The 27763-nt window shown below is 38.3% G+C and overlaps 1 protein-coding gene across 4 annotated transcripts in view; it reads left to right on the top strand.

Annotated features, from left to right (window-relative positions):
• The first annotated feature begins 12068 nt into the window (after positions 1-12068).
• LOC149145045 (FAD-dependent oxidoreductase family protein) overlaps positions 12069-27763 on the top strand; it is a 152025-nt gene continuing 136330 nt past the window's right edge. The window contains exons 1-2 of one of the 4 annotated variants that reach the window (XM_089449425.1): positions 12069-12399; positions 12512-12569. In XM_089449425.1, the coding sequence (XP_089305551.1) occupies positions 12254-12399; positions 12512-12569 (204 nt within the window). In that variant the 5' untranslated portion in view covers positions 12069-12253. The remainder of the gene's footprint in view (positions 12400-12511; positions 12570-27763) is intronic. The other 3 variants (XM_089449428.1, XM_089449427.1, XM_089449426.1) reach the window with 3 other exon arrangements.

The raw sequence follows: 27763 nt of genomic DNA on the forward strand, positions 1-27763 counted from the left end.
CAGAGGTGTGATATTCCTCTTTGTTTTCCCGAGTGCTCCCTTCAGATCTTTTAACTGCTTGATTAGCGAAATGGTCTGCCTATTGATTATGAGTTCGCAAAACATGTCTGAAAATCGCATCTCCTGAGCCTTCTAAATTCTTCCTGATTCTCCTGTATACTTTGTTCATGAATTCATTGTTGGGATTTTTGTGACGAGCCATTGCCTCTATTATTATGGCTGGGTCTCCTATTATAATAGGGTCTTGTATCATTCTTTTTTTGATTATTATTGTTCCCATTAACAGGCTGTAGGCTTCAGCCTTATTATTTGAAGCTTCTACAAGTCCCCATTCCTAGGTAAAAATTTATTTCCCATCTGGATCAAGGATAATTCCCCCTGCCCCTGCCTTCCTGGGATTATGTTTTGAAGCCCCATCAAAGTAGAGACAATGTCTTTTCTGATTTTTTTCCATGTTATGAATTCTTCTTCACTCAGTCTAATTTTCCAGCTATGTTCTGAAGGTTTTTTCCTTTGTCCTTTTTTCCCATTGTTAGTTATTATGGCTTTGTTGAGCCAACTTTCTCTTCTTGTTGTAGAATGTTGTAGTCTATTGATGCTGTTCTTTTAACATTTAGGATTTCAGAAGTTAAACCCCATGTTTTTTGAAAGGGTTTTCCCTATTCCTGGGGTTTGGCTTTTGAAAATGCTTTTGTTTCTCATCAACCAAATTTGCCAACAAAGAACTCTTGGGATGCATTTCCAAAACCTCTATATCGTCACTTTCCTCTTTATTGTATATGGATAGGCCTTCTCCCAGGCTTGGAAAAAGTTCGACAGAGGCTTTTCAAAATTTATATTGATTTCAAGAGGACTTATGAGTTGTTGCCAACAATCTTTGGCAAAAAGGCAGTCCTGAAATAAATGTTGTATGGTTTCTTCTGCCTGCAAGCACATTGGACATCTTGAGGGACCTTGGAAGCCTTTTTTTTTAAGTTTTCACTAGTTAAAATCTTCCCTTTTAAGAGTGTCCAGGTGAGAATTTTGATTATAGGCAGGCTTTCAGAGTTCCAGACTGCCTTCTAGAGACCCCAATCTTGTTGGTTTGGTTGTTCTTGTAAAATTTTGTATCCAGTCTTGACTGTGTATTTTCCACAACTTGGGTCCCAAAGGAAGTCATCTTCTTCATCGTAGCTTATGGGTGTTGCCCCTTTAAGAAGCTGCCTTAATTTGCTCCATTGCACTTCCAGATTTGCAGGGATTGTTAAGGTTTGCCATTCTTGCCATTCTCTCTAATTCCAAAGAGAGATTGAGTGTAGTGTATTTAGACCTTTTCCTCTCATCCATTTTTGAATACCCTCAATTTCTGAGTGAGTTTTTAAAGGTTCTTTTCCCATAATTCTATCCTCCCAAATCGATATTGTTTTTTCTGTTGCCTGGGATTTTAGAAATATGATTGCTCATTAAAGGGATTGTCTTTTTTACTAACTTCCAGACTTGAGTACATTGTCTTGATGGGATATTTCCATTCAGCTAACTTCTCCTAGAGCTATCCATGTATTTTGAGGCGAGTTTTTTTTCTTTCCACCAGCTCTCTTTCCCTGTGATCAATCTCCATATTATTTTCATTCCCAAGGCAACATTCATGAGGCCAGGTAGCCAGATTGATAGGCCTCCTTGTTCATATGGTAATACTACTTGCTCCCACTTGACCAAACTGAATTTTTTGTTTTCTTGCTTCCTTCCCTGCCATAGAAATCTTCTTAGGATTAACTCCATTTGTTTATGGGCACTTGCTGGAGCCAAGATTATTGCATATTGGTAGATTAGGAGTGCTGCTAGGAGTGCTTTGATTAATATCACCCTCCCTGCCATGTTTAGCCACATCATTCCCCAACTCTGGATTTTGTTTTTCATTTTTTCAATCTGTTTGGTCCATATTTCAGCCTTCATGTTTTCTTTTGAGATGGGGAGTCCCAAATAAAAGAAATGAGTCCATTTTTCCTGTATGGGGATATCTAGGATTTGTGAAATCCTTTGCATGGTTCTGGGAGGGGTATTCCAGCCATATATTCTGCATTTTGTGTTGTTTAAGAGCCCACCTGAAACCTGTAGGAAATCATCCAATATTCTTTTGAATCTTTTTGCAATTATTGTAGAGGCCCCTCCCAATAACAGAGTGTCATCCACAAACAAGGAGTGGTTTATGGTCTTTACTCCTCTTGCTATTCGAAGCCCAGTGATATTTCTTTCTTTTCTTTGTTTTTCCAAGGCTCTGCTTAAAGTTTCTGCCATTATAATATATAGGAAGGGGGAGAGTGGACATCCTTGTCTGAGGCCTCTTGTGCTTTGAAAGAATTCGCTGGGCCTTCCATTTATAAGAGGAGCAATCCAAGGAGTAGTGATGCAAGCTTGAATGACCTCTATTATTTCTTTTGAGAATCCAAGTTTTTTGAGAACTGCCATTAGATATGGGAGGCTGACCCTGTCAAATGCATTTGCCATATCCAGTTTGATAATGATTCCTTTTTCTTTTCTTTGCATGCTGGAATGAACAACTTCCTGTACAATAATTACATTATCTATGATTTCCCTGTTGGGCACAAATCCTCCTTGGTTTTCAGATATTATTGTTGGAAGAACTTCTTTGATTCTATTTGCAATTATTTTTGTGATGATCTTATAGGAGGAATTGCAAAGGGAGATGGGGTGAAATCTATTGAAAGTGGAGGGGTTGGATTCTTTTGGGACTAATGCAAGATAGGAGGATTTTGTGTTGCTTCCTATTTTTTTTTTGAAGACATTCTTTACCATTCTTAAGAAATCCTTTCTTATTATGTTCCAATGGAATCTGTAGAAAGCTATTGTAAAACCATCTGGCCCTAGGGCTTTGTCTGGATGTAGGCTCCATATGGCCGCCACTACCTCTTCTTCTGTTATCTCTTTGCATATTTCTGAGTTTTGCTCTTTTTTAAATATTTTTTTTTGTATGCTGTAGGAAGCTTTCATACTCAGTCGTTTCTTCTCTAGCTGAAAGTAAATTTTTAAAATGCTTGTGGGCTGCTCTTTTTAGATCCTCTGCACCTTTGACCTCTTGACCATCAACTTGTATTTTTTCTATCTGATTTCTTGCTCTTCTTATCTTAATGGTATTGTGAAAGAAGGAGGTGTTTTTATCCCTTACCTTGAGCCAAAGGCTTCTAGATTTCAGTCTGGCCTCTTCTTCCTCTTTCCTGTTTTCCCTGTATATTTCCCAAAATATCTCCTTCTCTCTTAAATAATCCTGCTTGTCTTCTTCTTTGTTTTCTTTTTCAGTTTGTATGTTGTCCATTTTCTTTTGCAGCTCTGTTTTCCTTTCTTTTTTTTTTGATTTCATTTGCTCTTGCCCATTCCTTCAGCTTGGCTCTTAAATTTTTTAATTTTGTTTCCCAAATATATTGGGGTGATCCCGATATTCTTGGTGCCCATGCTTCCTTGATTAGTTTGCTGAATTATGTATTGTTGTCCCATATTGAGAAGTATCTAAATGGGTATGGAGGATTTTAGATTTAATAGAGTTGTTTACTGCTGCTATGTTTTCTTGAATCAGAATTCTATCTAGCCTCTCTTTAATATTATTTTTGCCCACTCTTTTGTTGCTCCAAGTATATTTTTCGTTGTTTGGGGGAATGTCTATTAAGTTGTGTTGTTCCATTATTGCTTCCAGAGCGTCCCTAGATGGGTTTGTGTGATATGTCCCTCCAAACTTCTCTTCTATACTTCTTACCAGATTTAAATCCCCTCCAAGGATTATTTTCCCAGTTTGTATTTCATTTAGTGCTTCCTTTATGGTGTCCCAACATTGCTCTTTTTCCTTGTAATGATTGGGGGCATATATGTTTATGAAACTGTACTTCTCTTTTGTGCTTGTTTTCTTTAGATCTATTTGTATCCAGTGTTGATCTTTCTTTTGTTGTATCATTTCCCAATGTCCTTTTTTCCATATTGTGCAGATTCCGCTTGAAGCTCCTATAGCTTGTATTGCTTCCCCTTCATAATTTTCAAATATTTTTATTATTTTTTCAGTTTCATAACTATTTGTTTTGGTCTCCTGAATCATAGAAATGCCTGGATTTTCTTTTTCCAGAATGTCTCTTGTGGCATTTTCTTTAAAGGGTGATCCCATTCTTCGATAATTCCAGGAGACCACTATCATTATTTGCTTGTTGGGTGGTGCAAGGGGCCTTTCCCTCTTTGTTGGCTTTTATCATTGTTTCCTGAGCTTATTCCCAGAAAGAATTCCATTGGTTGTTGCATTCCTAAAGCCATTTCCTTTGCTGCAGCTTCATCCCTCAGTTCTTTGTTTGACTTTCTTCTTATTTTTTTTGTTGTTGTTATATTTTACATTTTGAAGAGTTTCCTTTAAATGATTTATTGTTAGAATTTTGTCAACTGAAGGAAGGGGTGGAGATTGAGTATTTGAGATCGGAGGGGATGTTGGGGGGTTGAGAGTATGGGGAGGGGATCTGGATCTAGGGGATGGGGGGGCTGTGGGGTCCAATGGCCCAAAAGGATTTAGGCTAATGAGAGGGTTGTTGTCTGCTTTTGGTGATGGAGGGAGGAGGTCAAAGGATGCAAGGGGCTGCGATGAAGTGTGAAGGGGTTGTTTGTTGGATGTCTTCTTCCTTTTAGCCTGCTCCCATTTGTTTTTTGAGTCTTCAACATTTTCATTTTCATTTTTTTTGTACATCTATTAGCAAAATGACCATATTCGTGACATACCTTGCATTTGAAAGGAATTTGCTCATAATCCAGTTGTTGAATGTGCGTCCACTGATCCACTTTGATTTTGATTGCCTTCGGAAGCCCTTTCCCTAGATCCACTTCTACGCAGATTCTGGCACATGCATGCATATTTTCCTTTGGTTCACACTTGTCTATGTATTTCTCGACTGCATTTCCTATAGCTTTAACTGAATCATCTCCCCAGCAGTGAAGGGGGAGGTGCGACAGCCTGACCCAGACTGGTATAGCACTAGGAACGTCCATTTCTGGATCAAAATATGGTGTCCATCTATTTAGGTACAGACCCCTTGTACCCATGAAGTATGGGCCATTCCTAAATATCAGATTCTGATTCTCCTTGGTTTCGAAGTGGAAGGTGTAGTACCCTCTTCCACAGAACTTGATTGAAATTTTCCCGTTTATTGACGCAGTCCAGTTCCTTCCTATTCATTTTTGGGTGAGGGCCATAACCCAATGAGCTGCCCAACTAATCCACGCTCCGCTAGGGACAGAGCTGCTCTACATGGGAGAGCAGGGGGAAGAGAAATTTCAGGGGTGTCTTCCAATCTTTTAACAAACTTGGTTATTGACGGTCGGTTTTTGGCCGGACACATTGCAGATATGAGAGAGGCGAATGCTTTTGCTGTTCCTTCATTTTCTTGTTGGCGATCAAGGAGAGGATCTCTGTCCTCTAGAGGATCCATCGAGCCAAGGCCTCAACAGCAGGAGGCCACTGAGGAGCAGTTGCGTGTTGTTTTCTATTGGCTAGGGCTGCGCAGTTCAACGCTCAGCAACAACAGTGCGTTTTTTAAATGAATTTATAAATTTATCAAAATGTATATATATTGGAAATAATACAAAAAGGAAAAAAAAAATCAAAAGGTTAAATAAAAAACAATAAAACAAAAAACAAAAAATTAGTAACAAATAGAAATGAAAGTGTCAGACCAGGAGTAACTCCAGACTAGGCAAAAAACTGATTCATAAATTTCATTAGGTAGCTATTGTTATATACATGAATGTGACTGATCAGTTCATCTTCTTGATGATTGTTCACATTCCACATTCACCCAATCACAGAGGATTAGGTGTCAACATTCCCCCCCTTAATCTGAAGGGATGTTGGTGAGTCCAAGCATCGTTCTGAATCTTTCAAGCTTTTCTCTTCCAAGCGCTTTGGTGAAGATGTCTGCAATTTGCTCATTTGTGGAACAATGACGAAGATGGATTGTTTTGGCCTCAACATGATGTCGGATCAGATGATATTTAGTATTGATGTGCTTTGTACGATCATGGAACTTTGGGTTCTTGGCCAAGTTTATTGCAGAGGTGTTGTCAATCATGAGTGGAGTTGATTGTACTTGTTTTACCTGCAAATCTTCAAGAATTTTCCTGAGCCACACAATTTCTTTCGTTGCTTCAGCTGCTGCCACGTATTCTGCTTCTATTGTGGAATCTGTTGGAACTGATTGTTTGCGTGATCTCTAAGAGACAGCTCCTGATCCAAGACTCATAGCATATCCTGAAGTAGATACTCCAGTTTCTTTGTCTCCATCGAAGTCTGAATCAGAGTATCCAATCAAGTTGAAGTCGTCCACCTGTGTATAATTGATTCCAAGGTCTTGAGTTCCCTTCAAGTACCTTAGAACTCTTTTTGCAGCAGACCAATGTCCCTCACAAGGCTTTTGCATAAACCTGGAGAGGATTCCAACAACAAATGAAATGTCTGGTCTGGTAGTAGTGAGGTAGATGAGACTTCCTATAAGTTGTCTATACTTTGTTGCATCCTCAAATTCCTTTCCTTCAATAGATGTGAGCTTTAAGTTTTGTTCCATTGGAGTAGAAAGAGGATTGCACTCTGTCATGCCAAATCTTTTTAACAAATCTCCAATGTATTTCTTTTGAGAAAGAAATATGGATTTTGGATGTTGGGTTACTTCAATGCCAAGATAGTAATGAACATAGCCCAAATCAGTCATTTCAAAACTTTTTCCTAATTCTTTCTTTATGGATGCAATATAGCTTTCATTGTTCCCTGTCATTAAAAGATCATCTACATATACCACAAGATATACAACTGTTTTGCCAACTTTCTTGACAAATAAAGTTGCATCATCAAGATCAAAATGATTGAAGTTGAGTTTCAGAAGATGCTCAGTTAATTTTTCATACGAGGCTCGCGGTGCTTGTTTGAGGCCATACAAGGACTTCACAAGTTTGCATACTTTTTGTTCATGTCCTTTCACAGCAAATCCTTCAGGCTGGGACATAAAAACATTCTCTTTTAGATCTCCATTCAAGAATGCAGTCTTTACATCCATTTGATGGACTTTCCAACCGTTCTGAGCTGCTAGTGCAAAGAGTGTCCGGATGGTGGCCCATTTTGCTGTGGGGGCAAAAGTTTCCTCATAATCGACCCCTTCCTTCTGTGCAAAACCTTTTGCCACAAGCTTAGCTTTGTGCTTGTCAAGTGAGCCATCAACTTTGTACTTGTTCTTGTAGACCCACTTGCAGCCAATTGGTTTGGTTCCAAATGGAGGGTCAACCAGCTTCCAAGTGCCATTCTTTATGAGGGCATCATACTCCTTTTTCATCGCTTCTTTCCATTCATCATGAGAAGCAGCTTCTTTGAAGGAAGTTGGTTCAAAATCTGTAGACAAGTTCAATTCACAATCATAAGTAACATCCATATCAACAGGTGAATTAGAGTCATCTACATCACCTCCATTTTGTCGGTTTGAATTTTTGGTTCCTGTTTTTCCAATTTCATCAGGATGAACACTTTCAAGTGTCTTTGTCAGCCACTTTGGGGGACCTTTCTGAGATGGTCCAGGCTGTTCTGTTGATTGAGTTGGGACTGAATCAAGATTGAGTCTCCCAATTCTATCAATTACATCACTTAAAGCATCATCCGTTGTTGGAGTTTCATGCAGGGGAGATTGTTCTTCAGAAGAAGATTCCACATGTTGTTCTAGTATAGGAATCCCCCCTTCAAGATGTGGAATCTGATTATCAAATTCTTGAAATGATTTCGTTTTTGCGAATCTATCCAAGCGATCAAGTTGCCACTCAACAACATTGTCAGATTTGGATGATTCAAGAAAAATGACATCTCTAGATACAACAAACTTTTTATTTACTTCATCATAGAGGCGGTATGCTTTAGATGTGTTTGAATACCCCAGGAAGATACACTTACGACTTCTAGCACCAAGTTTGTTTCTATGTACCTTTGGTATCAAAGCATAACAGGTGGAACCAAAGATCCTGAGATGTTTTACCGAAGGAACATGTCCATACCACAATTCATAAGGAGTCTTGTTTCTTATAGCATTAGATGGACATCTATTCTTTATATATGCAGCACATAGAACAGCATCAGCCCAAAACATTATCTTTACATTTTTGAAGAAAAGCATGGATCGTACCATATTCAAAATTGTTCTATTCATTCTTTCTGCTACACCATTCTGTTGGGGATTATAAGGTACAGTTGTTTGATGTTTAATCCCATGTTGGCGAAGATAGTGTTCAAATTCATTTGATGTATATTCTTTTCCATTATCAGTGCGAATAGACCCAATATGAGATTGTGCATCATTTTCAATCCATTTATGAAAATTCTTGAATGTTTGAAAAGCATCAGATTTGTTCTTCAATAAGTAAACCCAACACATTCTGGTGTAATCATCAATAAATGTCATGATATATTTATTTCCATTTGCAGAAGGAACAGGCATTGGACCACATAAATCTGAATGAATGAGTTCAAGCTTCCTATGTGCTCTTGAATGTGAATCATGAAAAGACTGTTTGCTATGCTTTCCTAGAATGCAAGCATCACATTGCTTATGTTTCCTAGGAATTGTAGGCAAAACAGCAACACCATTTTTCTTCAATAAGCGGAGACTGTCATAGTTTAAATGTCCAAATCTAGCATGCCATAATAAACTTGATGGAAGTGTACCTTCTTCATGATGAGAAATATATGAGAAATGTTGTGCATGAGCAGAGGTTCCTTGCAGTTTGAGAAGCCTTTCTTCTTCTATTCCCCTCATGACAAGTGAGTGGTCAGATGCTTTTCTTACCTCAAGCTTGCCATCAAACATATGAATGGAGTGACCTTGCTGGCAGATGTGGACCAAGGACAACAAGTTTCTCTTGAGCTGTGGGAGATATAGAACATGATCCAGAAGAAAGTCTGGAAGACCAGGCAGTTTAAGCCTGATTGTGCCAAGCCCTGATGGCTTGATTTTTGACTGATCTGCAAAGTATACTGCTCCATCAACATTGTCAGTGAAATCTTCAAAAAAATCTTTCCTATGAGTCATATGACAGGTTGCTCCTGAATCAAGCAACCAATCATTTTTGAAGAAGCAAGTGAAGCATTAAACAAATCTTCATTTACTCCAATGTTACATTGTGCCTCAATATAGTGAGCGGATTCAGGTGCTTTACCTTTGTCTGTATCATCAGTTTTACCTTTCTGCTGGTTTCTTTTCTGCTCAATTTTGTCCCATGGTAGCTTGCATGTAGAAGCATCATGTGATCCATTTCGTTTGCAGCGAATGCAATGCAGATATGCTTTTTCTCCTTGAGAATGTCTGCCCCCCTGCCTCTGAAGTATCTTCCTCTTCCTCTTCGTCCACCTCTTCCTCTTGTAGAATCTTGAGCAGGATGCTTTTCTTTATGAGCAAGGCAAACAGTCTCTTCAGAAGATTCAGGGACTGTCTTCTTTCCAAAGGCTTTCTCTCTTTCAGCAAACTTTTTCACAAGAGAGTCAAAGGTTATATCTTTAAGATTTCCATTTGCTTGTAAAGACTCAAGATAATTGGAGTAAGTAGGATAGAGTGCCTTGAGAAAAGCAATAAGAGGGATATCCAGCTCAACCTTAGTGGATTTGATATCATGCATTATGGATTTAACTTCAGATGCAAGAGCAAGAGGATCATTATTTTTCAGTTCAAGAGTGAAGAGTTTAATCATGAGCTGAACAACTTCAAGTGCAGAATGTGAGTCATAGAGTTCTTTGAGCTTTTGTAAAGCTTCAAAGGCAGTTGAATATGATGAAATATGGCGACTTACTTCTTCATTTACAGATGCTGCGATTAATGCATATGCTTTGCTGTTCTTGTTATCCCAAATGACGAGCTCTTTGTCTGATGTAGGCTGTACTGGGTCATTGTCTCCTTCTCCGACACACACTCCCTTCCACAACTCATTGAAGATGAGGGTGTGTTTTATCATCCGGGACCATTCAGGATAGTTCTCCTTGCCAGTGAGAACTATCCCTACCATAGAGATGATTGAATGCATTCTGTAAAAATTCTTCTGCTGAAAAAAATCCTTATGTCACAGCCTTATGCACTTTATTTTCCTCTAACGTTTGATAGAAGCATCAACATTTCTTTGTACATATCACTTCAATATATCATGCAATACTACTATGTTGAAAAAACGCACAAGGGATCACTTCAATATATATCAATATATCATGCAATACCACTTTGAAAGCAGCGCAATATATCACTGTATCACTTCAATGTATCAATATATCACTTCAATATATCATGCAATACTATTTTGAAAGCAGCGCAGTATATGACTATATCATTTCAATGTATTAATGTATCACTTCAATATATCATCCAATACTATTTTGAAAGCAGCGCAATATATAAACGCTTTAAAAATTTTGAATGATACTGCATAATACTCAAACGTTTTAAACTCTTAGTCTTCACTGTTTCAGCAGATTGAGTCTCTTCCAAGCGCAGAGACAGTGTACTCTGCTCCACCGTCGGTCAATTTGTGAAATTGCTGTAGCGGCTGCAAAACATGGAAAGCGACTTTCGTTGCATTCTGGCTGGGGATCCCAAGAGTTTTTGTACTCGATGTCTTTCCCTTGCTTAAATGAATCTATGCCAGCCTTTATATAGAGAGCAGCCAATGTATGATACAGATATAATGTGTATTTAGAGAGAAACATGACACACAGAAGTTGATGCTCACCCTCACCCAAACTGCAAACCGCAGATCGAACATCGCTCCTCTTTGTGCAAATATCTCAAAACTTATTTCTGATTCTTAATCGTTGGCTCCTTGCACTTTATAACTACGTGAATCGATGCCTTTCCCTTGCTTTTGGCATAGCTCTTGAAGCTCAATCACAGGATGCAGTTCAAAAGCAAACTCGATCGCTTGCGAGTCAAATCTGTGGAGAGTCCAGACCCACTAACGTGTGAAGAGTTTAGACAAGAGATCTACGGCGGCCTATAAAAGTATATACCGTAGAAGGGACGATCGAGGAATATAGAGATTTAGTCTTCACTTTCGTTGAAGGGGTCGGATCTTGTACAGAGGTGTAACCACTGTGGATTGCAGTTCAAGTGTATCTGGACTCACTAGTGGTTCTAACAGCGGCTTGAAATCTCCACAACGGAAGGATTCGTCTTCAATATTTTTTCACAAAGTCCTCAATGATCCGTTGCGGAGTCGGTGCATCTTGTGTGGAGAGGTAGCGAATCCACGATGGAATCTTGAGCCTTTGTCAGCGTGGAGAGGCAACGAAAAGGGCTCATAACCGATGCGCAGAGAATCAATGAGACGCAGGACAGAGGCAGCGCTCAGGTATTCATGCGCAGAGAATCAATGAGAGGAGTTACGACTATTCTTAGGACTGGCTTTGATACCATGTCAGACCAGGGGTAACTCCAGACTAGGCAAAAAACCGATTCATAAATTTCATTAGGTAGCTATTGTTATATACATGAATGTGACTGATCAATTCATCTTCTTGATGATTGTTCACATTCCACATTCACCCAATCGCAGAGGATTAGGTGTCAACAAAAAGTTACTAAACAACCTATAATAAGACCTCAACCAATCACCTTAAAAATAAATCAATTAAAAAATAATAAAAAATAACAAAAAAAAATGAATTCCTAAAGTTAAACTAAGAATAAGGTACATAAATTTGTGATAAAAAACAAACTAATTAATTATAAAAATTATATATGTTAATAAAAAATAACATATAAATATAAAACAAATAAACATATATATATATTAAAGTGTTAAAAAACAAACTAATTGATTATAAAAATTATATATATTAATAAAAAATAACATATAAATATATATAAAACAAATAAACATATATATATTAAGGCGTAGTCTAACAATGACCTTGTTCACAACCATTTTTATTCTAATTTAAAATTATATTAAATCATGTTATATTTATAATTTTATATAAATTTAAAATTATCAATTAAATTATTATTATTAAAAATGATCAATTACATACCTAGTAGAGAGTCTCCATCTCCAAAGCCATACAAGTTTTAAGACATTGGTTTGGACTAAAAATGAGATTGTCGGGGAGGAAAATCATTATCGAGCGCCTTCGATAGCGTGGACAGAAATTTGCATTGGATGAAGCAATTACATAATAATCGTAGGAATTCACAGAGTTACAGCACCGTTGTATGAGAAGTGGGTCAACATGGCCATGACCCTTTTGCCTAGTCGCTTGTACGAGCTAAGCTTGAAGACAATGAAAGTCCAAAGCCTAACCACCTGTAATTCCAAGCTAAGAAGGAAAGGCATTGTCTCAACCTGTTGCAGCACCTCACCTGGCACGCCCCAAAGGTTGCCATACTCGCATATCTTCAATGATAAGAGTAATATAATATTTGGTCTATGTTCGTTCTCTTTCATTTCTATTGCATATGTGAGCAATTTCGAGTGTTTGTGTGGCCAGATATGCTGTTTTGGGCGCTGGTTTTGCAGGCATTTCCGTGGCTTGGCATCTGTTACAGGTGTTAATATTCTTATCCCAAATGCCCACTTTAAATAAATTATAATCTGTTCAATCTCTGTTATAAGATATGGAAGAACCTTTGGAATAGTTGAAAAGGGACCTTATTACTTAAAAGGATAAATAAGTTAAACTTGGACCCTGCCTGAAAAGCCGGTTCAACTAGAGGCAGAACCAGCCTGTGAATTGGACACTCAGCATGTATCGAGGCTCATAATTGCAGTCTCTCTTGGTAATTTTCAACCTGCGATTTTTTTGGCCCTTCACGTGTATGTGGGTTGCTAGAATGAAGCTAACTTCACATTTTCCTAAGATAACTTGGTTCTGAAACACTGTAGGGTTGTGTTTTAGGTCAACCAGGGTTCGAGCCTAGAGTACTATGCAGGATAACAAGAAATCATCTAATGTACAATCAGCTAATATTATGTTTAGAATATTTAATGAAGACCATGATGAAAATGAAAGAGGCCTCGTTCGTGCAAGTTATGCTCTTGTACAATGAGAATCCCATCAGGGGCGAGTATACAATCTCAATTTTGCTGCGGCTGTAAAGGGAAATCCTGGACAGCCAGCTAGTGGGCGGATATAAGAGATGGTAATTGGGGCATTTTGGCTATTTACATGGAAAATTAAGGGACTTACATCAAGCCGAGATGAAAACTTTAATGGGAGGAATCAATACTTGCCTGAAATTAGGTTTGGAAAGAGTGGAGATTGATGAAGAGGCTCAAGTCATAACAAGGCTCATGCAATATTTGACATCTCTAGAATGAAATCGTGGAACCCGTAGCAGAAAGGTCAGGGTGGTATCTGTCGGAAGGTTGAAATTGGATACCATATTGTGAGAAAGACTGCCAACGAAGTAATCAGATTATTGAACGTTAAAGGGCAAAGATGATAATCTTAGGATTAAAATGATTGAGGGGGTTGGAGAGTCAGATTGAATGGGAAAATAAGTCATTGAAGTCAATTGAAAATATCGAAATTGAGGGTCCCTTGGAAGATAACGTTTTGGGTGTCTAGCCCCCATGTGTGTAATGATTAATCAAATTCTAATACGAAATAGGAAGGTCCCAAACTCTGGAAAGAATGGCCTTGACACATTAAATTTTCTGAATAATGAGAAGGTTTGGAATCCCATTGAAAACTACGATATGGTAGCTGGCATTAATGAGCCTCAACATCAAGCATCCACCAAGCTTGCATCCCCATCTTGACCCTTGGGTTAAATTGTAATTAATTATGCTAATGGTATTGTATTTCTTGTATCAGCATTTAAATGTCATCGTTGCCACAAATCGAATTGAACGATTAAAAACAATGTGTATGTAAATATTTCTTTGATAATTAAAAATGCTGAGCAACCGTCTGGGAACATATGAGCATTGATACGGGCTATGATACCACAAGTGGGAAAATGATAAGGATGTTGTAGGGAATTGTCTTGCCAAAACCTTGCCATGAAATTCAAATTTCAATCTGAGCCTTTTCCCTCTCGCCCAAGAACCAATTGATTGTGAATAACTGGCTAGTTGGAACAACCACCCTCATAAATATGGAAGTTGGTGTGGCAATTGCAATAGTGCTTCAAACTTTACTGGCAAGAATGCGTTGAGTACATTCCCTGGATTTTGAAGTTAACACACGGATTCCCTAGGAGACTGAGGTGAATGTGGGATCGTACAACAACATACTACATTGAACTTGGAAAAATCTGGAAGGGGTTAGAGACCCACGAAGGGAAAAGGTAAAAAACAATAATTCACACACGAATTTGAAACATATACTGAGAAAGCAAAGGCACACGCATGCTTGGGGTAGTGAATTCACGAGTAGAGTGATACCATTCTTGAGTGGAAGATTAGCTGGGATGTTTTGAGTGATTATACTAAGTTTTGGGTGCCCAAATATGCCTAGGAAAGTGCCAATCATAGGTTGGAACAATGCTGGTGTGTTTTGTGCCTTCTAAAAATGAGCTTTTGTTAAAATTGGCAACTAGGGCCAAACTCCATGTGGGTCATCTTATTTATGGAAGCTGATATTTTTCTTGGATTCCTCTCGTCGAGAGGTGTAATATTGATCTAACGATCATCTGATTCCGACATGTATTCATGGAGATATGAATTTATTTGTATTTCTTGACAATTTGTCAAGGTCGGCCAGCAAGATAAAGTGTGTGGCACACCCCCAGCTAAATCTCAACGTTGCATATAAAGGAAGGAGACATTGTGCCTCAATTCACCATCACTCATCACATCATCTTCTCTCTTTTAATCTGATTGGGCAAGCATAGGAACAATTGATCTCTCACACGTGCTAGAAGGAGGACGAATTTCTGTTTTTAGTGTTGCGTTGACCGAGGTGTAGGGTTGCTGACCATTGACCGAGCTGCTGGGTAGTGTGTTGACCCTGCGTTGACCAGATCGGAACTACGCATTTATGTTTTGGGTGATACGTTGACCAGCTTTGATTGGTTAGGGCTGACCGCAGGCTGTGCTGTTCATTGACTGCTGTTTGACTGTTGCCTGAGGTTGTTTTGGGCTGCCTATGTTTGCTGTTGAAGACTGAGTTCTTCAAGGTTGACTTGAGGCCAAATTGGAGCTGTTTGACCAACTTTGACTTTGTTGGTTAGTGTTGTATTGTTGCTGATATAAAATCACAGATTTGTGATATTGTACTCTCTCTCTCTCTCTGTGTTGAATTATTGAAGAATATAGAAGAATTGATCAAAGGGTTTCCCTGCATTGGGGTTTGTCATTGGCTAGCCGCCACATCTTGTGTCTCTTGTCTTGGCTTGTCTTCTATCCATTTTATTTATGTTCTATCAACATTTTACTTATATGTTAATGTGATTGCTATACTTAGAATTGACACTGGGCTAATAAGAAGAAATTGAAGTAAACTGCTCTAAGCATAGAACATACCATAATTTAACAGTTTTGCATACCAAATACTCATCGGGGAGTTTCAGAACTTAGTTAACCAATCACAGATTCGAACAATGTTGGTGTGTTTTGGGCCCTTTAAAAATGAATTTTGCATACCAAATACTCATCGGCGAGTTTCAGAACTTAGTTAGCCAATTACAGATTGAAACAATGCTGGTGTGTTTTGGGCCCTCTAAAAATGAGTTTTGCATACCAAATACTCATCGGGGAGTTTCAGAACTTAGTTGAGCAGTGGGGATCACAAATTGATGTGAGTTGGGTGAGCATGATAAGTAATGGGCAAGGAAATCGCCGAGGTACTGTAGGGTAGAAAAGGGTTTTTTGTATTCCTATGCAAGTCGACTGAGAGGCGTTTGAAACTTGTTGAGATCCCAAGCTTAGCAGAAAGAGAAGTTCTTTGATATACTTGTATTTGTGAAGGAGAGTTTTTTCCGACCATCCCAAATTTTTGAGTGTTAATAGTTTCACTTTGTAGTATTACTGCTTGGCTAGGGGGTGGCTAGCTGTAGAGATCTGTGGTGCAAATGAGCTTATGGTTGGGTGGAAAAGGCTCCTTCCCAAATCAATTTCCAGCGTGAAACTTTAGATAAGTGTTGCCTTTGGTCATTTGCTCCTTGAATGATATTGTTAAATTACAAATGAAAATTTGGACCTTTTGTTGTATGGGGTTTGGAATGTGGTTCATATGTTAAATTGTCCTATATCTCTAGTTATGAGAATGGTTGTTAGTGCTTAGGACTCAGGAGGATTTGTTGAAATATGTAACTAGGTTCAGTCTTCATAATGTCTTATGTATTCTTGATTTCATGTACTTGATGTAAAAGAGAAAAGGAAAATTATTATTGTTATTTTATAACATGGGTTTCATGCTCAAGGTCAATTTATTTTTAGGTCAAAACACCCATTGTGTGCTCCTAGGATTTGTCATAGAGTCAAGAAGTCAATAGAGTCATTGTCATATGTAAAAGACCCCATTGGGAATCTTGTAACAAGTCAAAAGAATTAATTTTGAGTCAAAAATGTTAAATTACCCTTCCAAGGCCAAGTCGGTCTGACAGTGAAGAAGTCGGCCTAATTAGGGCTATTCGTTCTCCCTGGAAGCCTATATATAAGAGATCATTCGACCTCATTTGGGACTCACTCGCTCATTCATGCAAGAAAGCAAGAACAAGAAACAAGAAGGCAAATGAAGGGCTATAAGGAAGAAGGAAGACAATTTTTTTTGATTTTTCTCTCTCTATCTCTCACACGTGTGAAAGAGGCTAGGGTTTTTGCAGCTACAAGGTCGAAGTTTCTAAAGAAGAAAAGAAGGGACGAAATCCAAGGAAAGAAAGTCAATTTGATCACATACAAGCCTTTGAAGAAGAAGTAGCCCAAGCGAAGGAAGGAGGAAGCCTAAAAAGCCCTAATTCATCCACATGTGCGAAGTTGCAGCGTGTTGCATGGGGCCGAAAATTTCAGATCTGCAATAAGGGCTGAAATTTGTGGCTAGGGGTCGGAGTTGTGCAGTTGGAAGAGATTTGACTGGGTTTAACTTGGTGAAGAAGAAGCACATCCTTAGGAAGGTTGACTTGGTCTTGGGAGAGTCTTGGTCTTGAGTCTAAGGGTCTTGGAATTCGTCATTTGAAGATTCTATAAGAAGAGGAGATTTCTTTGTGGGTTTTCCTCTCTAGGAGAGATTTTGGCCCTGGCTAGTAGCCTACATCTTGTGTCCACTTGTTAAGTCGAGAAGCTCATTCTACAACCCAGTATGAGGGGATGTGTAAGTTTGTTCGTCTGTCTGTCCATCGATTTGACACGTGCCTCTTTAAAATAAAAATAAATTATGCTCTAAATAGAAAAATAATGTCCTCTATACCAACAAAAATGAATATGATGTAAAGTGATTAGAAGTAAAAAAATGTGTGAGTAAAATGTTTAAGCCTTATACTTTTCAAAAATATTTCAATAGTAGATCTATGTTAACTAAGTTATGTGGATATCAACTTCATATATATCTATATGAAGAAGAAAAATTGTTAAAATTAATATTGGCATATACTGAAAAATATATTAATAATAAAAAAACCATTTTAATTTGCACCAATAAAATGTCTCAATGTACATGTTATGTAAAATATTTTAATGTCAATTATGTATATATCATTTAAAGAAATTATGTATATATCATGAAAACAATAATTTTTTATGGTGAAAATGTTTATTTGGTCCTATATATCAATGTTGTTAAAAGCGCGAGCGGGATTAAATCGGCGCCGGGAATGAAGCGGAAAAAATCGGAAAAAGCGGGAAAAAAGCGAGAAAAAAGCGTTTGGTACAAAAATATTCATTTTTTCATTTTTTTCAATTTTCATTATAAATCGTGCTGCCAGGGACCCCCGAGCTTTTTTACGAAAAAAGCGCGTTTTTTTCGAAAAAAGCGGCAAAAAAATTTTTAGGCGCTTTTTTCCCATAAAAAGCGCGATTAAATCGGCTTAGGGAAAAAAGCAAAAAAACGCGATTTAATCGCGCTTTTAACAACACTGCTATATATACTCTATGTAGCATTCAAAAATACAATTTAAACAATGGAAAATTACACATTGTATTTTGCACTCTAAAGAAGTTTGCACGTGAAGAAATTTGATCCCTTGGCTCATGTTAGATCCGTATTTAAGATGGATCTATGCTGGTTCTATTGATCTTCATGTTTTGGTAGCTGTTTGATGATAAGAACACCTTAATAATAAGAGAAGAAGGAGCTAATTATAAACAAAAGTAAAAGTAGATCACAAGCAGTTATCAAGTTAAAGAGAAATCACTCAAATCTAAGCCCTATTGATTTCTCAACATGATTATCATGTTGAATAGTTGTTGTCTCTATATATTGGGGCTCAATTATGCGTACCTGTAAAAAGGTTGGTTTGTGTGCTTGAGGTTGCATAGATGATGTAATGGCTATGTTATGTAATCTTAAGATGCTGTAGTTGTGACTTTCTTGGTTATATGCAATTCACATATGTAGGCGCTGAGCTTGAGGCTCATTTGCTTCGAACTATAGTTCTTTCCCTGATTGAATCCTTGAATTTATGAGGAAGACGAAGTGTTATAAGTCTTCACAAAACATTTGCATACAAGAGAATACAATCTTCACTATGAATGATAATTCGTGAAAAATTAAGCAATGGGTTGTTAGTTATTTTGAGTGATACGCAAGTTTGAGACTTCCTTGATAGTAAAATATAGAGTTGTTTCATACTTGAGGATGCAAAATCAAATGGTCTTAAAAGTATAACTGCAGTTTGAAGGCCTTACAAGGCTAACTCAAATCATTTGGGGATCTCTTATTATCTACCAAGAACTATATGACCAAGACTTGCACTACAAAGAAAAAAAAGATTATTCGCAGCACTTATAGGTGCTTTTGAAGAAGACAACATATGGGTGATTGACAATGGAACTTCTAGACATATGACAGGTGAACATGGACATCTAAAGACTATGAAAATTCTATCACTGCAACGACTGATTTAGTTTTCCTACTTATTTCATCATAAGTTATTCATGAAATTACTTCAGCAAACATTAAAAATAAATACTGCTGCAAATATCACACTGTAATGCAGAAACAAACATATGCACACATTGACACAGTTATTTTGGACTAATGTCCCCGGAAAAACCCAATGTGGGAAAACCGGTGCAGCAAGGGAGGATTTTATTATTCAACAATCTTCTTGTACAACAGGGTGTCAAACTGGCTTACCCACAGATAAACAAACTTCTAGCATTTTTTAAAACCCGACGTAGGCCCTACTGACCTCTGCTACAGCCTGAAACCCTCTGCGTCAGCCTACTGAGGCTTTGCGCAGCCTCTCTGGGCTTCGGCGTCACTCCTGTAGCCTTTGTGTGGATGACGCGGGCCCTTCTGGCTCTGCGTAATCTCTGCTGTCTCTGCGTGGCTTCCTCTGGCTCTGTGTCTGCCTCTTCTGCGCTGATCTCCCATCTCTCTGTTCTGTACTTGCTGCCTCCTGACTGCTCTCCAGACCACTGGTTCAATTTCTCAGCAAACCCTGCTCCAGAAATTGAACTGACTGGTCTCCCTTAGTGTGTTCTCCAAGTACCCCTCAAGCCTCCTCTTATACTTTTTCTGTTGACATCTCAACGACCGAGATTAAGTCCCTAATCAACGGCTAAGATTAAATCTGGCTTGATCCATCTCTTTTGGACCATTCTAACGCAGATTCATATTAATACACATTAATATTTTATTTTCCCCAAGTTTAGACTTAGGGACTCCATTAAAAATATTAATTATTTTAATATCTCCTGATCTGTTTAGAATCTGCCCAAACCCTTTTTGGGTATTGGAGATCTTATGTGCCCCAACCTCTCCACCAAATTTCGTGGCTAGAGCACATCCGATGCTGCCCCAAATCAATACTCCCTCTTAGTGAGGACTGTGCTCTAGCAATACTCCTCATTGAGAATTACTCTGATCATCCGACATCGGTACTTGTGCTGATGTTAGGCCTTCCTGCCCAACATCCTTTGCACTGCTGCCTCCTGTATTGCTGCCCATGACTCTGCTACTGTCACTGCTGCATCTGTACGACAACTCCCTCTGCATCCGTGTTGCTGCTGGTCCTTTCTCCCAACACTGCATCCGCACTGCAACTTCCTCTGCATCTGTGCTGCTGTTGGTCCTTTCTCCCAACACTGTATCTGCACTGCAACTCCCTCTTCATCTGTGCTGCTGTTAGTCGTTTCTCCCAACACTGCATCTGCACTGCAACTCCCTCTTCATTCGTGCTGCTAATATACTACTTCTGAAAGGGGTTCTTTACCATCCCCATCTTTTCCTTGAAGTAGTCAAATTTTGACTTTCCAAGGGCTTTGGTGAGGATATCTGCCACTTGTTCCCCTGTAGGAGTGTAGCTCAACTGTACAGCTCCTTGTTGGACACAATCTTTGACAAAGTGACACCGAATATCAATATGCTTTGACCTATCATGAAATACTAGATTCTCAGAGAGTTTGATGCAACTCTGATTATCACACATGATCCTGGTTGCCTCCATATTTCTTTTGAATAGGTTTACCAACAGTTTTTTAAGCCATATGGCCTCACACGAAGCTGTGTTTGCTGCCGTATATTCCGCCTCGGACGAGCTCAGAGCCATGGACTTTTGTTTCCTACTGCACCAGGAGGTTATTCCTGATCCAATGTTGAAACAATACCCAGAGGCACTTTTCTGATCCACTGAACTTCTTGCCCAATCTGCATCAGTAAATCCACTCAACCTAATATCCTTCCCCTTGTTGTACAAGAGCCTATAATCAACTGTTCCTTGTAAATACCTGAGAACATGTTTGGCTGCTGCCTAGTGAGCCCTCTTTGGTTCCACCATGAACTGACTGAGGGTGTTGACAGCATAGCAAATATCTAGCCTGGTATTGACTAGATACATCAGGGAGCTTATGAGCTGTCAGTATAGGGTGGGATTGACATCCTTGTCTTCTGATACATAAATCTTCTTCCAGTTGGTGATCATTGGCGTAGCCATAGGTCTACAGTCTCCCATCCCGAACCTTTTCAGGATTTTTGTAGCATACCTTCCTTACCCAAAGAAGATTTCTCCTTTCTGCTGCCAAACTTCCAACCCTAGGAAATAGTGCATTCGTCCCAAATCCTTCATATCGAACTCTGTGGCTAGATTCTTCTTGCAGTTTTCAATGAATCTGGATGATTCTGTCAGGAAGAGATCATCCACATATAATACTAAGATAAGTGGCTCGCTCTCTACGACCAAATAGTAGAGATTTAGATCCGCGTCACTCTTGACAAACCCCATCTTCTGCAAGTAGCCATTTATTCGACCATACCACGCTCTTGGTGCCTGCTTCAGCCCATACAAGGTTTTCTTCAGTCTGCATACATGAGACTTCTTCTCATAAGTTTCAAAGCTCTCTGGTTGTTCAATGTATACTTCTTCTTCTATTACCTCGTTCAGAAATGACGTCTTGACATCCATCTAATGGATCTCCCATCCCATCTGGGCTACAAGAGATATCACGGTCCTAATAGATGTATACTTGGCTATCGGGCCGAATGTTTCCTCATAGTCAATCCCTTCATTTTGAGCATACCCCTTAGCCATAAACCTGGTCTTGTATTTTTCAATACTGTCGTCCGCAACATATTTGATCTTGTAGATCCATCTTGAACCTACCACAGATCTGTCTTGAGGCCTTGACACCACCTCCTAGACATTGTTTATCATTATGGAGTTATACTCTTCCGCGATCGCATCTAGCCAGACCTGATGCTGAGCTGCCTCCTTGAAGCTGGCAGGCTCTCCATCCTGAGCTACTAACGCCTGATAGCTGTCTGGCTGTTTTCACTCCCTTTTACTGTTCCTTGGCTCTTCGATGAAGTTCTCTGCATCACGCAGAATCTAACGAAGTTCCCTGTTGGTTCTTCCTCTGCCAATAGGTGCTTCTGTTCACTCCTCTTCCTCATCCTGAGAATCTTCCTGATCTGAGGAAGGATTCTTCACTTCCATTGGTTGAAGAGGTATGACCAACAAATCCTCTTTCGACTGCTCCTTGGAAGGCATTTCGCGAGATCTTCTGAAAGCTCTGTCCTCCATGAATTTTACATCTCGTCGTGCTACTACCTTCCTGCTCCTTGGAAGATAGATCCTGTATGCCTTAGCGTTCTCGCTATATCCTGCTAGATACCCCTCTTCTGCAGTCTGATCTAGCTTATTCCTCTTTTCTTCGGGTATGCGACAATATGCCAAACTCCCAAATATTCTAAAATGACTGACTTCAGGTGTCTTCCCAGTGAAGACTTTCTCTGGAGTAATCTTGCCCAATGCTTGAACGTAGACAATTGTGTTGCATGCTTCTGCCCACAGGAATTTTGGCATACCCTGATCATACAGCATGGCTTCTACAATAGTCCTGTTTTTCCTTTCTACCACCCCATTCTGCTCCGGATTGTAGGTGGTTGTCCACTCTCTTCTGATGCCCTCCTTAGCGCAATAATCAGTGAAGTCCTTATCGACATATTCTCCACCATTATCTGAGCGCAAGACTTTTATTTTCTTACCTGTCAGATTCTCCACTAGAGCTTTGAACTCTTTGAATCAATAGAAAACCTCATCCTTGGTTTTCAGAAAATAGATCCGAGTTTTCCTCGAGTGGTCATCAATGAAGGTAAGGAAATACTCGGCACCGCTGAGAGCTTTGACGGACATAGGTCCGCAGATATGTGTATCAATCCTAGTACACTCTTGGTCCTGTGGTTGCTCCTAGGAAATGCCGCCTTGGCATACTTTCCTAGAGCACATCCCCTGCATACATCATCTCGTTTCGTACTCAGATTCAGAACTCCTGTTACAGTGCTCCTGAGAATTCTCAGAGCTCCATGGTGCAAGTGACCCATCCTTCTGTGCCATAGTTCGTTCAAGTCTTTGTCCCCATGACTGCCTATTAGTGCCATTGGAGATTCTAGCTGTAACCTGTACAACCGATTACTTTTGATCTCGATTTGCACTTTCTTTTTCCAGCTCGGGTGTTTGACGTATACCTTTTCCTTGATGAAGTAGACGTAATAGCCCTTGCCTTGTAGTTGTGACACAGAAAGTAAGTTCATCCTTAATCCTGGCACATGCAGCATGTTGACCACTACGTGTCAACGACCCATAGCAGTACACCCCCTTTTCTCGCAAAAGGAATAGCCCTTGATCGACGTGTCCATGCCGTTCAACTATCATTATCAGCCTGATCATCATGTTATATTGTAAACCCTTTCTGCATGTGTAAATTGTAAATAATCTCAGCAGATCCGTGTCGTGTATGTAATTGCCTAGGTAAACCTATTTTTCTAGTGACGATCTACATTCCAGGAAGTTATTTGTCTCACCGATCCATTCTCGGATGGTTGATAGAGTTTTCCTTTAGCGTTACCCCAAAGCCGGAATGGATTTTGTCACTTGTATCTTAGGGGGGTCCTAGTGTTCTAGATCAAGTCTATGTAAAAGTGATTTGGAGATAATTCTAACTATTTGGTTATGTTATTTTATTACAAATTGCTTGATCTGCTAGATTATATTTGTGTCACAAAACTAGGTAGTCTGTGAGGGTCTTTTGCAAATGGGTTTTCCCCCTTGAGATATAAAAAATGTGAAAATCATGATGTAAAGTGTCTTGAGGGTTAAAAAATAATTTATTTCCTCATAAGTTAATTAATTAATTTTTTTGGCCAAAATTAATTAAAACCTTAAGCCAAAAATTTAATTAATTATAGGTCCTAGGTAAATTTAAATTTTTCAAAGGCAAAATTCATGGGTCCTTTAAAAATTAAATTTTAAGAGGTCCAGGAACTAAGGTTAATTGATTATTTTGCTAAATTTTAAGCTTTTGGTCCTTGGGGTTAAGTCAAAGTCAAAATTTTGAGGAAATTATTTTTGAATTAATTAAAATGAATTTAATTGAAAAATTTGAAATTTCCTCAATAATTAAAATTTCGACGGATGAGATTAAAAGAAATTTGGTCCTCATCAATGGTCAAGATCACTTTGACAAGGATCACTCGAACTAGTCGTTGGAAGATTTATCTTTAAATAGGAGCTCAGTTGTCAGTGGAGATCATCCGATCTTTTGATTGTGTACTATGCTCTCAAGCTCTCTTGTATACTTTTTTGAATTAATGCAAATGTCTTTGGGGTTTCAATGCGCTGTAGTGTTCTTCTTCATGAATTTATGGTAACATTGTTTTAATTTCTATTTAATATTATGTGAAAACTATCAATCAATAGCTCTCTTAGAATAATCTGAATACATGTATCTTATTCAGTTTGTTGGATCTAGGGTAACATTTTTAATTTTGATTGAAGTAGCAAGTATCTCTATTTCTTCATAATTTTATTGTTATTCTATTTCTCTACTTGATTTGATGGTTGATCTAGTGTTTGCAGAAGATCTCTCAGGTTCTCATTGAGCGTTTGGAGATAGTCCTCGGTTGGACCAACTAACTCTCGACACATATTTTCTAAAGAGCCTACTTCATATAAGCCTCAGGATTTATCTAACGATAATCTTTTTTCCGCAGGGTGTTTTTGGGCTAGTACCTTTCTAAAATTTCAAAATCTTTTAAATATTTTGTGGAAATTTTGATAGATCTGGTTATTAAGAGCCTTAGATTATCAGATCTGGGAGCGGAGTTGGACTCATACTTCTTAGATCTGATAGATTTGTTATTTATTTGTATAGATCTGTAAATTATTTGTATAGATCTATTATTTACTTGTGTAGATCTGAAATTTTTGTAACATAATTTTGAATTTTAACACTTGGGTTTTTGAGATTTTCTTTATTTTTGTACATATTGGGTATTGGGTTTTTCTCTTTTCACTTGTGTAGAAATAGATCTGAGAAATCAACCAAGAAAATTTTCAGATCTGAGCTAGATCTAGACCCTGGAGGACAAGATTTGGGCTCAAAGATTGTTTGCAGGAATAGATCTGAGAAATCAGCTAAGTAAATCTTCAGATCTGAGCTAGATCTAGACCCTGGAGGTCAAGATCTGGGCTCAAAGATTGTATGCAGGAATAGATCTAAGAAATCAACCAAGTAAATCTTCAGTTGAGATTTTTCAAGCAGATCTGGGGGTTTTGAAACAGATCTAGGCCCTGGAGGGCAATATCTTATCCCAAATCTTTTTGCAAAGCCATCCATTAAAAATTTTGCAATAAATCTGAAGATCTAAAGCAATTTATTTATTTATTTTTCTTTTTTGTTTGTTTTGTTTTCAGAACAAGAGTTTCAAGTTTTGGGGCTCCTAAACCCAGATTTGCCTTCTCCTAGCCCAATGCTAGTTCTATTGGGCATAGTGCTAGCTCTCATTGGCCCTAGATTCCCTTGCTCCATTTCTGATTTGAATATTTGATTTTCTGAAGCTAATCATTGGTGGGTTTTTGCAGAAAATTTGGTAAAAATTTGTGTTTCAGGTATTGATTTTTTTTTGGCAATTTGGGCAAGTGATCTTCAAGGCCTAGGGCCTGAGGGTTTGATCTCTAAACCATGTTTTTCCTCACTGTTTGCTACAACAGTCATGTACCTTTCTAATAGTGGTGAAAAACACATCTAAGTGGTTTGAAATTAATTAAAAAAATTGCTAAATACATTAATAAGTCATTTATGTTTGATGTGTATAAAAAATTTGGCCTAGATCTACATTTTGGGTGACTGTTATCTCTGAATAATTAAGTTTTTGAAGTCTGAAATATAATAGTGGCAAAATTTCATGTGGATTAGCTTAAAATCAGTTCCTAAGTTGTTTAATACATTAAGGAATTAATTTCTTGAGTTGGGCATTCATCATTAGGCTTATTTCATGTTTTAATTGTTAGTTGTAATAAGTATATCATATCTGATATAATTTCGGAAATCACATCATAACAGGCTGAAATTTTTTGATAATTCATGTGGGCAAGTTTGGAAAAATTTCAGTGAATTTTTGGCATAAAGATAGCATTGATAGCTTATTGTTTTCGTTGTCATATTGCTGTTGTCATAAAGTTTTTCTTACTGCTATCCTAAAAATTAATTTATGAAAATTAAGTACTCTGTCATGGAATTGTGATAAAATGCATATCCTTTGTTTCATAAACTGAGTATTTTTTGAGCATCTGTTGATATTAATTGCAAAGAAGTTTTTGTTCTCTTTGAGCTATAATTGTATCAGAAAGATTTGAAATAAGCGTGTGCTCTAATTGTAATATCTTCAGGGGTTTAATTTTGAGTCTTCATTTAATAAAGCGAACAATTCATTTGGGTATTGGAAGTTTCTACGACATATGCATCTTTTCATCCTTGAATCTAACTTCATTTCATCTTCTCATCATCTGGTGCATTTGCATATAAGTTAGTTTTACATAAATAAAATTTACTTCAAGCATAAGCTTGGTCAATAGAGAGATAGATATCCATCAATCTTTTGCTTGAGAAGCCTGTTTTAATAGTACTTAAAACGGTGACCTTGCAGTCGTCAGAGCCACAACTCTCTGCAGCGCCGGAGGCACCGGGTATGTTAGAATTTCAGGAGAGGTATCGTTAATCACACCTTAGTGTGCTTCTTCTTATATTCTCTCTGCCAATTACTACGAAATCAAGCTCAACACAGAAATGATTGAAGGATTCGCATTCAAGTAGGCATTTAACTAAAATTAACGAAGATTCTTGCATCTCACATTAGTTTTAGGATCTGCATTTCATATAAAATAGTCATTCATCTAAGCAGCAGTTGCTAATCGATTACTTGGTCTTCATTTCCCTAGCAAGATCGTTGACTCCATAAGGCACTGGTATCGATCGTTTAAAATCTAATCAAATCCTATAAGTCTTGATAATCTTAATCAAGTACTTGATCCCTTCACTGTGTCTCCCGAACTAGCTGGTTCCAAACTAATTCTTCTCCATTCCACTTTTCCATAGGGTCTACCCCCCTTAGCTTGTTGTAGGGAGACAACTTAAACAGAGAGATTGGGGATCAAGGTGACAACCCCTGATCTGAGTCGTTGTCCTGGTGTCTAGACATTCTGTGCGACAACACAACACATTTGTGGCATGAAACCGCTCTCCCGATTCTGTCTGAAAAATTATGGTACCCTTTTCTACTGGAGTACGCTTTGCGTTGTTCTCCATGGTGATCTGAAAGTTCATCTTCTCTTCTTGATATTCTGAGAAACACTCCCTGATTCCCGTCATATGCCACGAGGCTCCACTGTATATATACCATACTTCTGATGATGCAGCACTAGTCATGCTCGCCACTTCTTCTTCCAACCTGGAAGCCAACATAGAGAAATCGAAATCTCTCTCTCTTGTGCAATCTTCTGAAAATCTGCGTGAGTCCCCTGGGGTGGATGCTTCTGCATCGTGGTCTCGATTCATAATTGATTTTCCCTTTCTGTCTCTGATTACTTGCTCTGATACCATGTGAAAATTCTATAACTGCAGCAACTGATATACTTTTCCTACTTATTTCATCATAAGTTATTCATGAAATTACTTCAACAAACATTAAATATAAATACTGTTGCAGATATCACACCGTAATACAGAAACAAACATATGCACACATTGACACAATTATTTTGGACTAATGTCGCCGGAAAAACCCAAAGTGGGAAAACCGGTGCAGCAAGGGAGAATTTTATTATTCAACATTTTTCTTGTACAACAGGGTGCCAAACTG

The sequence above is a fragment of the Pinus tabuliformis genome, chromosome X (assembly GCF_031772625.1).
Source record: "Pinus tabuliformis cultivar Carrire ecotype Pingquan chromosome X, CPIR1, whole genome shotgun sequence".
NCBI lineage: Eukaryota > Viridiplantae > Streptophyta > Pinopsida > Pinales > Pinaceae > Pinus > Pinus tabuliformis.